The sequence below is a fragment of the Melopsittacus undulatus genome, chromosome 8 (assembly GCF_012275295.1).
Source record: "Melopsittacus undulatus isolate bMelUnd1 chromosome 8, bMelUnd1.mat.Z, whole genome shotgun sequence".
Classification (NCBI taxonomy): domain Eukaryota; kingdom Metazoa; phylum Chordata; class Aves; order Psittaciformes; family Psittaculidae; genus Melopsittacus; species Melopsittacus undulatus.
In genome coordinates this window covers 56,975,650-56,989,747 of record NC_047534.1, presented here as the reverse complement: position 1 = coordinate 56,989,747, position 14,098 = coordinate 56,975,650, and the positions used below count along the sequence as shown (strand labels likewise).

General features: G+C 42.3%; 1 protein-coding gene across 2 annotated transcripts in view; it reads left to right on the top strand.

Annotated features, from left to right (window-relative positions):
- The first annotated feature begins 420 nt into the window (after positions 1–420).
- The window catches only part of NCKAP1 (NCK associated protein 1), a 55,765-nt gene continuing 42,087 nt past the window's right edge, over positions 421–14,098 (top strand). For both annotated transcript variants that reach the window (XM_034065170.1, XM_034065169.1), the window contains exons 1-2: positions 421–566; positions 12,368–12,478. In XM_034065170.1, the coding sequence (XP_033921061.1) occupies positions 459–566; positions 12,368–12,478 (219 nt within the window). In that variant the 5' untranslated portion in view covers positions 421–458. The remainder of the gene's footprint in view (positions 567–12,367; positions 12,479–14,098) is intronic.

The window sequence follows — 14,098 nt, the reverse complement described above, 5'->3', positions numbered from 1 at the left end:
GCTGGAGTCACCATCCCTGGAGGTGCTCACACACCGTTAGTGACGGCCTTGGCAGTGCTGGAGTCACCATCCCTGAAGGTGTTCACACACCGTTAGTGGCGGCCTTGGCAGTGCTGGAGTCACCATCCCTGGAGGTGCTCACACACCGTTAGCGGTGGCCTTGCCAGTGCTGGGGAACGGTTGGCCTTGATCCTAAAGCTCTTTTCCAACGCGGTTGTCCCTATGGATCTATGGTCGCCACCGGGGCCCGGTGCTCGCCCGCTGTGAGGCGCTTCCGGCCCCACAGAGCGCTGCCATCCCATGCGCCACCGGCAGGGGGAGCCCGAGACCCTCCCCACGTGACTCCTTCCGCCCCGCCGTGGCCACGCCCCCCGGCGGAGGCAGCGGCGAGCGAGGCCGGCGGCGGCGGCGCACGGAGGGGAGGCGGCGGCGCCGGGCCCCGGGCGCACCGGGGCAGGATGTCGCGGTCCGTGCTGCAGCCGAGCCAGCAGAAGCTGGCGGAGAAGCTCACGATCCTGAACGACCGGGGCGTCGGCATGCTCACCCGGCTCTACAACATCAAGAAGGTGCGGGGGCCCCGGCGGGGAGGCGGGGGGTGGAACCGCGAGCCCCGCCGCCGCCGCTGCCTCCCCGCCGGGCCCGGCCAGCCCGGCGCTCCTACCGGTGCTGCGCCGCTTACGGCTGACCCGGCCGCACTGCGGCCTAGCGGCGGGGCCCGGCGGGCAGGCCGGGAGCTGCCGTGGTGCTCAGGCGCTCCGGTACCCGGCCTGCGGGGCGGCGGGGGCCGCGGCCGGGGCTCGGTTACCTGTCGGACGGGAGGAAGGGAGGCCCGGGGCCGCGGAGCGCCCGCAGGCCCGGCGCCCCCCGCGGCGGGGCCTAGGCCCGGCCTGTCCCCCACGGCAGTCGGAGCCGCTCCCTCCCCGTGAGTCACGGAGCCGGGAGTGGGCTGCTCGGCACGGGCTTTCCCACGCCGCGGGGGGGAACCGAAGGGGAGGATTTGGGGTAAAATTAGTAAGTTTCATTGCAATAAGTTCGAGGCTCGCGGTTGCTTAGCAGCTCCCGGCGTGAGGTAGAACAGATGTTTGGGGCTGCCGTGGGTGCCAGAGCTGGTGTGTGTGTGTGTCCCCCAATGGAGAACATCGGGGTTAGCCTGGGTGAGGTGGTTGGGCCGTGCGGGAGCGGCAGGTCTCGGTAGTGACGGGGATGACGGGTACGCCTCCCAGCTGGGTTAATTTCTCTTCCGGAGGGTAATCGGTGTGCTTTCCCGTAGGGAAGAACGTAGTTCATGGCCGTCCCCTGCTCCTGGTCCTTCAGATATCCTTACAGGCTTGATTTTCCTTACGTGCTATCCGTCATCTGAATGTGTACGGCTGCTCAGTCCGCTCTTAGCAATGGATAGGTTAGGATTTTATTGCTTTGATTTGAACGCAGCTATTTCTGAGAGGTTGTCTATTATTTTAAAGACAACGTTAGTTATTCTGCTCAAGCAGGGAGCAAGTTTAGCCTATTACAATTTTTCCTCCATTCGCATGCTGCACTGTAGCAATAGCAGAGTTCGGGAGGTTGAGGTGCTTAACTGATGACTTCTGAAGCCAGGGGTGATCCTGCCTAACAGATCTGAGCTCAGGGATGTGCTTTGTCAGGTTGCTTTGCTCATATGGGAGACTGGCACTGTAGAAGCAGTGAGAGCTACTTAGCTGTACCCAGTGCAGGGTGGATTTTAATTAAGGTGGTGTTTACAGGAAGTAAGTGATTGAAGTATTCGGAAGTCAGTGTTGATCCAAAGCAGTGTCAGTAGTTCATGTGCACTTGAGGTTTGTTGCAGATCTTCACTGATGGGAATAAAGAATTTAAACTAAATTGTTTCTAATTCCTGTCTGTCTGAAATAGAAGCGAGGTTCCTTTTAGTTTGTGGTTTTGTATACTTAATAATTGCTAAAAGTGAGATTCTCTTGTACACAAAACAGAAATTCCTTATTTATGGGAGAAGTAAAATCAGGAAAGTCATTTGTGTGTGCACTTGTTCTGCTTTGAGAAGAATACCCCCGATGAAGAGCAGGCTGAGCACAGCAGTGTTTTGGGGGGAGAAGGCAGGAAACAAGACAGGAAGAATCAAACCTTGTCTGGATATACAGCCGTGTCTTACCCATTGTGAGTCTGGGCTCTAGGTTTATGACCAGTGTTCTGATTTGGGAACGCTTGTGTTGAGCGGTCCAGTGCTTACATATGGATTTCTGCTGGCATGCTTAGATGGCAGAGTCCTGGGCAGATTTGCCCATATGGTGGTAACTGCTTCTGCTGTTCCTTGTGCCAGTGAAGTGTTGCAAACGGATAGGTTCTCTGTAGGGGAGCATCAGCACTGGAGGTGTTACCAATATTCCTGCAAATGCTATGACCTGAATCTGAAATTGCATAGGTCTTACAGAGAGAAAAGAGGCATGGCCAAGCAGCTTGATTATTGTGTGGCATACAGTTTTACAGATCTGGAAGTGTCCCATCCACAGCCCTGTGTATCCATGCAGTGATTTGTGATTCAAATAGTTGTTTTCTTAAGCTGCCATCAGCATTGCTTGGCAGTGGTAACTGACTAGGTCTGATGGTAAACCCTAGAAGTCTTGCAATTGATCGCTTGCAGTTCCATAGCTGGCTGCTTGGAACACTTTGGTTTTCTTTATTTCCCCATATACATACTCCTTCCCTCTCTAAAATGTCAATTGCAGAATTGCTGTTGAAGGTTCTCAAAGCTTCCTCCATTGAAGATGATCTCGAAACTCAAGTTGCCAGACATACCCACACAATATGTGGTATTGTGGTTAAAGGAAATGGTCAAGACTATTTTTAATAAGAGGAAGTGAGAGGTGCAGTATTCGTAGGCTGCCTTATGGATTGCTCTCCATACTATCTAGGGAGTAGAGATTTTAAAGGAGCAAGAATTTTCTTGACTGTTAGAACCCAAACAGGAAAACTTGACTTCCCAAGGAATTGCCGAAGTTGTTAAAATCAGTTAGAAACTTATACTTTGTCTTCCTGCATAAGTTTGAAGTTTGATGTCATTGTGCTTATAGCTGTTCATTGTTCATCGTTTCCTATTCACTGACCTCCTGTGCTGTTGCTGCCTTCTGAAATAGCTTAAGCTTGTTGGATTTAAGATAGTTTGTGAATGGATGGAGTTTTTCCTGTGAGAGTGACACGGAAAACGTGAAAAGCAGAGTTACTAAGGTAATGGTGGTGTTAAGACATCTGTACAGAGGTAGAATTTTTGTTGCTGCTGTTGTTTAGAGGGATAATCCTTTGCTGTCTGCTTTCAGCTGTCTTTTGTACTGTATTAGTCTCAAACTTGGGAATCCTGCCATTGTGGTTTCTCTTCTGGTTTGTACCTTCTACTTCTAAAGAATTCATCCTCAGTTACCCAGGCTAGCAACTGTATTATAATTTACCATGTAGCTCTTCTGTCATCACTTGCCTACAACTAAACCTGTGTAAATCAAAGACAGCAGGATCCCTTCATGCTCTCCTGGCTCAGATGAAGGTTGGATTTTGTGGTTACCTGTCAGAGCAGACGAGGTTGTGTTGGTAAGCTTTGTGTAACATTGCCAGTACTGTCAAATAAGTATTGTTCAGGAGTGGTGGCAGAGAAATAATCTTGTTTTCTTTGGGCTTGTCTTCTGTTTGTTTATAAAGCACTTGCATACCGGGAAGTATTTACAATGAAAGATTTCATCTTCAAATACCTGAAGTAGAGATTTAGCTGGAGCAAATCAAGAGAGTGTGCTTTTGCTCAATGTCCAAGTAGTGCAACACAACTGCTAGGAGTGAAAGTTGAGGTTTTGAATTATTGAGATTATATGTTATTCAGACATGATGAGTCTGTAGCTAGCATTAATTGCTTTGTTAGCAATGCTCTGCTGTGCTTCAAGGTGCAGGTTTTATGGGTTTGTGCCACATTTTTTTCTTAAAATGTCATAAGCAAATTCTTTTGACTTTCACAATTCTGATGATTACATGGTTGGTATCTGGAGAATGAGAATCTTAAACTGATTCTTAGATAGAAACTGCAGAACCAAACAGAAGTCATAGATAAGGAGCAGAGTCAGTATTTGCAGGGGCTTTAGCTGCCTTGATCCTTATCTTTCCAAACAAAAAAATGTGGTCTCAAAACCTATTGTGAGCACCACATAACTTACTATGAAGCCACATTTAAAATCATTTAGCAGGTGATTAGTTGTCAGTTAGTTCTTTAAAGATGCAGTAGTGGGAATATTGGATTTTTACATGTATTGAGGATGTCACTGTTGGCCATTGTAAAGACTGAGCACTTCTCACTTTCCCTGTTTACTTTCTCTTCTGCAGCAGTTAAAGTACACGCTCTTTTCAAAAGAACAAGGGAAGGCATATGCTGTGAGGGGAAAAAGGGCCTGCATCAAGTTTGCTGCTGTGGTAAAATTATGACAAGTTGACCAGTTGACCAGCCAAGGCTGAATAGAAGTCATGTCTTAATTCACTAGTCTTTTGTGCTGCTTTTGAGATAGGGATGAAGAAAACGCTTCCAAAGGTTCTGATACTGGGCTGGAGAAGACTTGACAAAGCCTAAACATTGCAGGGACAGTTGTAAAAGCCAGTTGGTGGTTTGATTAGTGGTTTGAATAGAAGCAGTGGATCAAACGCACTGTTCTGCTCAGGCACCACAGTGTTCTTCAGGAGAGAGTAGGAGAGATTGTAAGTGGCTGGCAGAACGAGGGTAAGTTTCCAGTCTGCAGTGCTCTGAAGTTTAGGAGGGTGTAGGATTAGATCACCCTGTTGACACTGAGCTCTGAGCTGGAGTGCAGAGCTTTGAGCTGGGAGGAAAAGCTCACAAACAATAACTTTTGAATTGGATGGCTGCTATTGGAAAGAGCAGATGATGTCTTCAGGTTATCAGGAAGCATCTTAGGGTGGGGCAGTATCACTTCCAGTGCTTGATAAATGTCAGCAGTTCTTGGAAGATGACAGTCTATGTTCCTCTGTTTGTGCCTGTGATCTGGGGGGAATGGCTCCGAATAGTGTCCCACTGGTAGGAGGAGGAACTCCTGAACAAAGTCACAGTCAGTGCTGGCAACTAAAACCAAGTAAGACAAATTCCTTCACTCAGGAAGCAAACACAAATACCATGTCACATTGATGATACCAGGTCACATTATATTTTTAACTCAGAAGAGAAACTAATTTTGTAAAGAAACAATATGGCTTTTTCATACAATATAAAAGTGTCTCATGATACCTTCTAAAATACACGGAGAGAAAACCAGATGGATTTATCCTTTTGCATCAAATGTAGATGACCAGAATTCTTTTGCATTGTTCCTTCATTTACAAATAGGAATTACCTCCTCCCCACCTCCCAGTTACTACTCTTTGTCCTGTCTTATGTTGACACAAAACTAAATCTAGTTTTAGGTTTTTAACATCATGTGCACAGGAGATGCACCTGAATTCAGTTCACATTTTAGATTCAGGATAGAGAGGGCATTGCCTTGCTTTATTTTATTAAGGAGCTTCTTTATACTTTAGGGAAAGTTTTGTAGTGGGGAAACTTTAATTTTTCCCTTTGCTGTGGTTTAAGCCCAGCCTGTCACTCAGAACCCATGCAGCTGTTTGCTCACTCCCCACCCTTCCGCCTCCCGCTCCCAGAGGGATGGGGAGGAGAATGGAAAGGATGTAACTCCCATGGGTTGGGATAAGAGCAGTCCAGTAACTAAGGTATAACACAAACCACTGCTGCTACCACCAATCATAATAATGATAAGGGAAATAACAAGGGAAGAGAATACAACCGCTCATCAGCTGCTGACCAATACCCAGCCTGACCCAAGCAGCGATCTAACCCATCCTGGTAACTGCCCCCAGTTTATACAGTGGTCATGATGTGCTGTGGTATGGAATACCTCTTTGGCTAGTCTGGGTCAGGTGTCCTGCCTCTGCTTCCTCCCAGCTTCCCCTTCTCCCTGGCAGAGCACGAGACTCAGAAAGTCCTTGGTCAGAGTAAACATTACTAATCAGCAGCTAAAAACATCGGTGTTATCAACACTGCTCCCAGGCTGAAAGTCAAAAACCACAGCACTGCACCAGCTACTAAGAAGGAGGAAAATGACTGCTGCTGCTGAACCCAGGACACCTTTGCATTTCACCTGCCAGGGCAAAGGTGAGCCAGCTAAGTGTCACTGCAGAATATCAGGGGTGACATGAGGTTTTATACATGTGTGAGCAAGATAGTCTGAAGATAGAGGAGAGTAATCCTTTTCTTCTCTATGGTATGTGTTGAGACTCATCTGCAGTGAAACTGATTTGATGCACTTTTCAAGAGAGATACGGAGAAAGTCCAGAGCATAATAATAAGAAAGACCAGGGGAGCAGAAAATTTTACCCATTAAGGATATGGAAGACTTTTTTTAAAGTCAATTAATAAGCTATACAAGCTCCTAAGTATTTAAGGACTGCTATATAGTTTTTGCAATTCCTTATGGCCACAGAGGTAAAGAAATGGTGAATTAAATTGTAGTGGGAAAAGTTGGAGACCTGCAAGTAAAGATTTGGCAGGCATCTCCCAGGAGTGACACAGATACAGTCAAGACTGCCTTGGAACAGGAAAGTAGGGTAGGCAGTTTCTCAAGGTTCTTCCTATCATTATCTTCTGATTTCATGTGAATTTACATTGTAACAGGTTTGATCTTGGAGTAGAGATACACTAGGATTTAAAATAAAGTATGTACTTTGGGGTTCAAGACACACTAGATAACAAATAATGGTGGGGAAGATGCCTTGCCTAGCTTTAGGAGACACTGGGCTAGCTTCTAACACCTTTAATTGTAATTTTGAATTAATATGAAATCTCTCAAACTTTTGAACCTTAGTGCATGTGAAATGCAATAGCCATTAAATTTATAGTAATTTTGAGCTACATTTTTGATATGTCCAATGCCTATAGAAACTGTATGAAAATCAGTTAGAGACTTTCTTCTGATTCCAGATCCTTGTTGGATCATGGGAGCAATGCAGTATTACAGTTTATCTCTCAAAATACATGTTTACCTTTTGTACAAGTATTGTTTATGTAACTGCACGCATCAGTAAAGTTACATACTTAGTCCAGGATTATCCAAGTGATACTGGTGTAGGAATGTTAAATGTTATCCATCAAAAGTATTAAACTGTACTCTAGTAATTTGTCCATGTGTGACCAACTGAGTTTTGCATCTGCTTGCATAGCTGTTAAGAGGGACAAGGCTTCATTCACAAAGCTTATCTTGGACTAGCCTGTAAATAATAAACTTAGGCTTCCACAAAGCCTAAAATACAGCAAAGCAGTTACTGTAGGCTTGATCAGAGATATTAAGACAAATACAATGTGAACAGTTTCCTTACATATCCCCTATTCAAAGCATTCCATCTTCACTGATTGCTCGTCTTTCTCTCTCCTTCTCTGTAGCTTTTGCTTTTTAGAAATTGGAGATTGTCAGTTGGTAATCTCATTATTCTAAATGCACGATGGAAAGAGAATAAATAATGTGGTTTATCCTACAGAAATCTAGAGTTAATGATGAACCTGTCTCTTTCAACGTTTGTTTGCCATGTATTATTTAGCATCATTTATAGGATGCATACCCTCAAACCAGGCTTTCAAACGTATAGCTGCATTTTAAGGTGAAGTCTGTTACGCCAGCAGCTACTACAGGAGAAGAACAGTTTTACTGTGTGCGTCTTCTTTGAGCATCAAGAGAATATGCTGTAGTAAACTATAAATGGTACATACAGAAGCTTTTCCCTTTTTTTTTGAATTTGAGAAATCTTAGTGTATTTCTGTTTACAGCTCAGGGGTGGTGTATGTTTTGCTGTTGTTGAGCTTCTGTCAATTTACTAGTTAAATTCATGTGTTTTTAATGGAAACTCATTTGTAAATGAAACTTGAAGGTAAGGGGATTTGTTGACCACTTCAGTGTATGTTGCCACTGTCCAGTGGAACTGCACTCAGCAGTGTTTTATCTTGACTCTGCTGCAGTAACAGTAAATCAAGTTAAACTGCTGCAAAATATGACATGTTTTGTGACCATCTGCTGATGTAGGAGTTTTGGGGGATGAAAATAGGACATTATTGATTCAAGTGGGCTTGTCTCCCCTTTATTGGGAAGCAGCCCTGCTAATAATTTGGAATACGTTGGACTTATGTTACTGTATTTCCAGAATATAGTAACGTATTTAGGTTGTTACTTTGTTGGGTTTTTTGTTGTGGTTTTTTTCTTTTTTTAACCATACTATGCCATGTAACTTGGCCAGTACTTTCCAGTGTTCTGACTCACGGACATGTGTCAGGTTTAAGTGAAAGAAGGAAGTTTAGGTGTTGTAAAGGCAACTTTGCACCCTGTGTTCTGTCCCACTGTGCTGACTTTTGACAACAACTGTACCTGGACATAAGCTTGCTTTCTGTTCATGTCACATCAGTAAATGTGCTGATGGATTTTTTGGTGGTGGTTGTTCCCCTCCAACATCCTCTGCCCTCAAGTAGGGAGTAAAATGTTAAGTGTTTTATTTAATGTAGTTATCCAGATTATTAGGGTAGGTAGGAAAATGCTGCTTTAGTTTAAAACATATGGGATAGTGAAGCATCTCTAAACAGTACATGTAGTCTGATCTCTCAAGTTTGATGACCTGTACATATGATTGCAAGTATTCTGGACAATGAATCTCATAGCCATAGAAATTGTATTGTTCTTGTTGAGAGCTGAATACACGGAATTGTATCTGCTCACTTAGTTGAGAGCTTATTCAGCTTCCATTCTGATGTGCTGTGGGAAGAAATGCTGTGTAAACTGATAGAAATCCAGTGCTTGAGTCTTTTTCTGTTATTTTAATTACTTAGGTTATTCTCCAACAGTAGCTTTGCATCGTCAGCATAACTGGTTGACAGCTGGTTAGTAATGTACAAAGGAATTTAGAGATGACTGCTGGGAGATTCTTCCAGTATGATATTTCAGGGCTGAAGCAGCTGGAATTCCATAGCTTCCGAGTTGTATTCCATGAATGCTGCATTAATAAGAACACTGATTTTCTTCCTAATGCTCAAAAAATACAGCCATTCTGGTTTTATTTTAAAAAGATTAAGAAATGAAGAAGAGTTACTGCAGCCCTCTTAGGGGAAGCAGTGATATTTGAGGCTGATTGAGAAAGGGCTAGTGTGTTTGGCTAATTCTCAAAGACTTATGTGAATGCTAGGGAGCTGTATATGGCAGAGTGATCTTCATATGCTGTACCACAATGTATTACATGATATTATATATATACATATATATAATATATAAGTACACATACATATTATGCATATACATATATATTTTAAATCTACACAATATAATGTATTACAGTAGTGACAAGAGGTTTTTTTATTAATACAGCTGAAAAAAGCAAAAGCTACCTTTCTTGCCTATATTCTAAGACCATTGCCCTCAATGTCTCTGTTCTTTCTACAGTGCAAAATTTGGTTATGTGCCTTACCACATTTGCATGAAAGTGCAAAGGTTGGGGTTTTTATTTTCATTCTTTTATGCTTTCTGGAGTAAGCCATAGTGAGCTAGAGCTTCATCGGTCTGTGTGCCATTTAGGAAAGGTTTAGCTTATGTAGAGTGTTTTACATGTTATAGTGAATGCAGGTAACAACATGGATGAAAATGGTACTGATGCTGCAACATCTGGTAATGAAACAGTATTGGTTCTTAGAAAGGAGCTGAGCTGCTGTGGAATATGGGAGAGGAATGGAAAAAGAATTAACCCTGTTATTTAGTGGTGGCTTCTTTCTATTCATTCCACGTAGGTAGGCTTGTACAGCTTTCTTTGAAATGTATGAAGGATACCTCTAATCTTTTACATCTTGCAGCAGGTTTCTTTCTTATCTATGGATCGACATGTAGTAGTTTATTAGTAGGAAGAATTATGGTTCCTTTAAGTGTGGTGTTAACAAACAAGGGGAAGGAGCAAAGCACTGTCTTGCATATTTAGATATATTGAGGGGATTGCCAGTTAGACTGATAATAATATTCATCATCTATGGGAAGCGAGCCCCTGGAGACACAGGAGGATGTGCATGTTTGTGTTTTCGGATGTCTGTGTGAATGTTCTATGTGTAAGGGCTTGGGGAGAACATAATTTTTAATAAACATATTGAAAAGCTGATTTATAGGAGGAACAGCATCCGTTGCTAGGAGGAATAAGGAGTTTATTTGCTAGTGTTTGAATTCAGCCTGAGAAATTCAGGAAGCCAGCAGTGACAGATTCCTTGCCTCCTAACAGCAACCATCTTGTAACTTAACAGGCCACAAATCTACACTTTTTATGAAGGTGTTTTCTTAGTTTGTGATCCTTCTTTTAGTACAGGAAGCTGTCATCCTGTGGCAAGGACAACAGATTAAATAATCTGACAGATTCTGACAAACCCATGACCTCTGCTTAAATTAAAACTTCATCAGTTGGAAGCACACTGTTACATTTTCTAATGCCTATTTACAGTATAATTTAGTTTTGAAACTGTGTGAATACTTTCAGGTGTGTAAAGAACAGGTCTTTAGTGGCACATGTTGTTTGCTGTTGTAAGAATATCAAAGCAACTATTGAGTAGCTAACATACTGTGGATGTTGCTGAGTTTATTTTCGTTATAAATACAGTATTTTGTGGGGAAATCAGCAAATGGGGAAATTCTACTCTTAGAGCAGTACATTAGCATCCAGCATCATGGTCATGTACTGCCAGGAGGAATTTGAGGAAATTAAAATAATGACTCTTTTGTTTTTTTTTTCTTGGCTACCGTTTCTTTTTCAGGTATGTAAAACTTCACTGAGTTTCTCTCCGTTTCCCCCCCTGTAGTTGCATGTGGTGTTTGTTAAAGCATTATTTTACTTGTTATTTACTCTCCCTGCGTGAACTTAGTTTGGAAGTGCTGTTAGCAGTTACATGTCTCAGTAACACAGCACTCTATGTGTACTCGCTAGAATTTTACTGTTGTGCAGAGTTGATTGTGAGTGTTAGAGTAATCACCACCCTGTAGAAAGTATTCTGCTTAGGTAACAGATGGTCGTAATGTTCTCTTGGATGTAGGTAGTAGTGTATTAGTTCACTTAAATGTAACGTATTTTAGAAGTTAAGAGTAATTTGTTTATATGTAATTTTTCTCTCTTTTTATTACACTGCTTTCCCAGCAAGGACAAGTTTGGAAGGTTTGCAAAGCTTTTCACCTTCCCTTTGCCCGCTTGCCCGCTTTCAGAATCGGTCTCATACTCCATGACTTCTGTCTCTACGGTCCACAACTCGGTCATAGAAATCAATGTGGAAAAGTTCTTAAACGAGCTGTCATTTGAGTTCACTGTTGCGTAGAAGTGCCTAGCATGTAATTTAGTTTTGCATGAGACACTTTACTCTTTTGCAAATCCCTGAGGACTATAAAACTGAATGAATCTTTGAGAGAAAATACGATTTGAGCACAAATCTTGCCATGTAAGTAGTGCTGCTTTTAATATGTTTCCCAAACTAAATGGTATAGCCTGGCTCGCTGGTCAGCATAGTTGAGAAGTAGTGTGTCTGACACCATGCACTATAGCTGGAAGAAGTAGGAGTTTCCTCAGTCCTTTGTCCACAGCAGCTGTTCTGATGTGTCTATATAAGTTATTTAAGAGTCCTAACACCTACTTGTGACTTCTGTTTAAATCAGAATTTCATGACATTTATTGATTGCTGCTTTTAAAGCCCAGCCTATGCTACCGTAGGAGTAAAGAAAATGAGCAAAACCTGACTTCTTAACCTAAGGAACTAGGATACTTTAGGCAAGTACTGGTGGTTTTGTTGTGAGATGGAAAATTGTCTTGCAGTTAACAATTTAAAGAGAAACTAAATGCAGATTGGTGGTGGGGCTCTTAGCTTTGTTTCCCAAAGGATATTTGAATCATTTAATGTGCCCAGCACTGTCCTCCACAGATGATGACATGCCTGAATTTTCTAACAGTTTAACTCCAGATGAATACAACACTACCTCAAACCAGGAATAGCATTAAAAGAAAACCATTTTTTTCCTCCTTCTTTTAGGATTGAGTGTTTTCCCTCACTGCTGTTCTGCACTAACTGCTTTGATACTTCCATGCATCTTTTTCAGTAGAAGAGCATCTCTGTACTGTTTCCCATTGCATATTTCAGCTGTGACAGTCCCTGCACTTTGCCTTTCATTTTATCACCTGCTCACTAAAAACAAGCAAACAGAAAAGAATCTCTCTAGTTTGTCTTCAGACTTGCAACTTTCACTTAGCTTGAGATGATGACTCTGGTTTTACTTCATTTCTTCATTGTATTTTTTTATAGGCATGCGGTGACCCCAAAGCCAAACCATCCTATCTTATTGACAAAAACCTGGAATCTGCTGTCAAATTCATAGTCAGGAAGTTCCCAGCAGTAGAAACACGCAACAACAATGTAAGTAACCAAATGGCTATGTACATATTTTTCTCAATATCCTTTGGCACTTGGTGCTCTGATCTGTGAGGGTTTATGTATTCTTATGAAGTATCTGATGTCGATGGTTGCGGTTGGAGTATGGTAGCTGAATCAAATGTCTGACAGGGTACTTCAAAAAGAGCTATCTCCAAAGAGAGTGTAGTGTACTGTAATTCTGAGTAATTCTCTTTTTGCTTAAGACACTCTTCTGGTTTTCTCTTTGCCTGCTCTCTTCTGTTCCACGTCAAAGAACTCTGAAATGAATTTAATCCTTGTATAAGTCATGCCTCAGACAGCAGAAATTCTTGGTGAGCAGACTGATTGCAGAAGAGGGAAGTGGCACAACTTGATTAGTGATGAAGCCTGTCCAGCAGATCAATGTGATGTCAGTGATCAATTAGTGATGAAACCTGTCCAGCAGATCACTAAAAGACACCAGACTGCAAAGTGGAAAAATGTGTTAGTACTTCAAAGATGCATGTGCCTTACAGGTGCCCTTGTGTATGGGGTCAGTCCCTGTGGGAATAGAGGATGCTTTAGTATATAAGGAGAAACCTTGTTGAAGTACAACAGGAACATTGTTTCTTCTTCAGGTGTAGAGAGTTCAGTTGCAATAGGAAATTATTTCTCACCCTCTGAGGGATTCAGTATTGCTGAATTTGACACGTATCCTTTAGGGGCAATTACTGCATTACAGGCAGGCATTTTGGCAGGTGACACATGCTTGTTTCTCTACTTCAATTTGAAAGTCAAGGGAAAGATCTTTGTTTTACCTGCTTACATTTTTTTCCAAAGGTGGAAAGTGGAGGTAGGTGTTGGGTTTGCATGTTCCCTGCATGCAGCTACTTGCATGTGTGCTTGAGAGGTTTAGGCATGCCTTAAGCATTCAGGTTTCTGTGGAATGGTAGCTGTAATGATTAGTTTATTTTACAATACCAACTAGAATTTTTATGTAATGTCTTCATTAATGCCAATGGGGGGAGAAAAAGAAAGAGAAAAACCTTCCCTTATGGAGGAAACAGTTTCAATAACAATCACTTTAAAACTGGTACGTGTTTGCTGTTGCCCATCTTTGTATTGAATTTGATTGTGTTAGTAAACAAAGATGGCAAATTCTATATAAAATTTATGTTAAAATAGTAAATCTTTAAATACCATTTGGTAAGTGCTTCTGTATTCTGTAAGCTTCAGTGGCAGATCTATTACTAAAATATTATGGACATACTGTTTCTTTAATGCAATTGCATGTATGCTCTATATGTCTTTTGGTTGTTGATTATGAATTTGGAGCTAAACTAATAACTGATACTGAAGGATTTGGGACTGTGAAGTTGATGGAAAAGCTCAAAGCCAACTTGACACATTTTGCCAATCACAGTTTCTAAAATAGGACATGCTCATCATGTTTTGTCATTCCTTTGTGTTTATTTACCATGAGCCAGCCAGGCCTGTGTTTATTGAAGTTCTCAAAAGCCTACCCTCTTCATGTGTGATCACAGCTTAAAGTAGGGATTTGGAGTTCTAGCCATAAGCAGCTGGGGTTTCCCTCTGTGCAGTGAGAGCTGGTGGCAGTTTGCTTGTCTTAGTCGTATCTCCCAA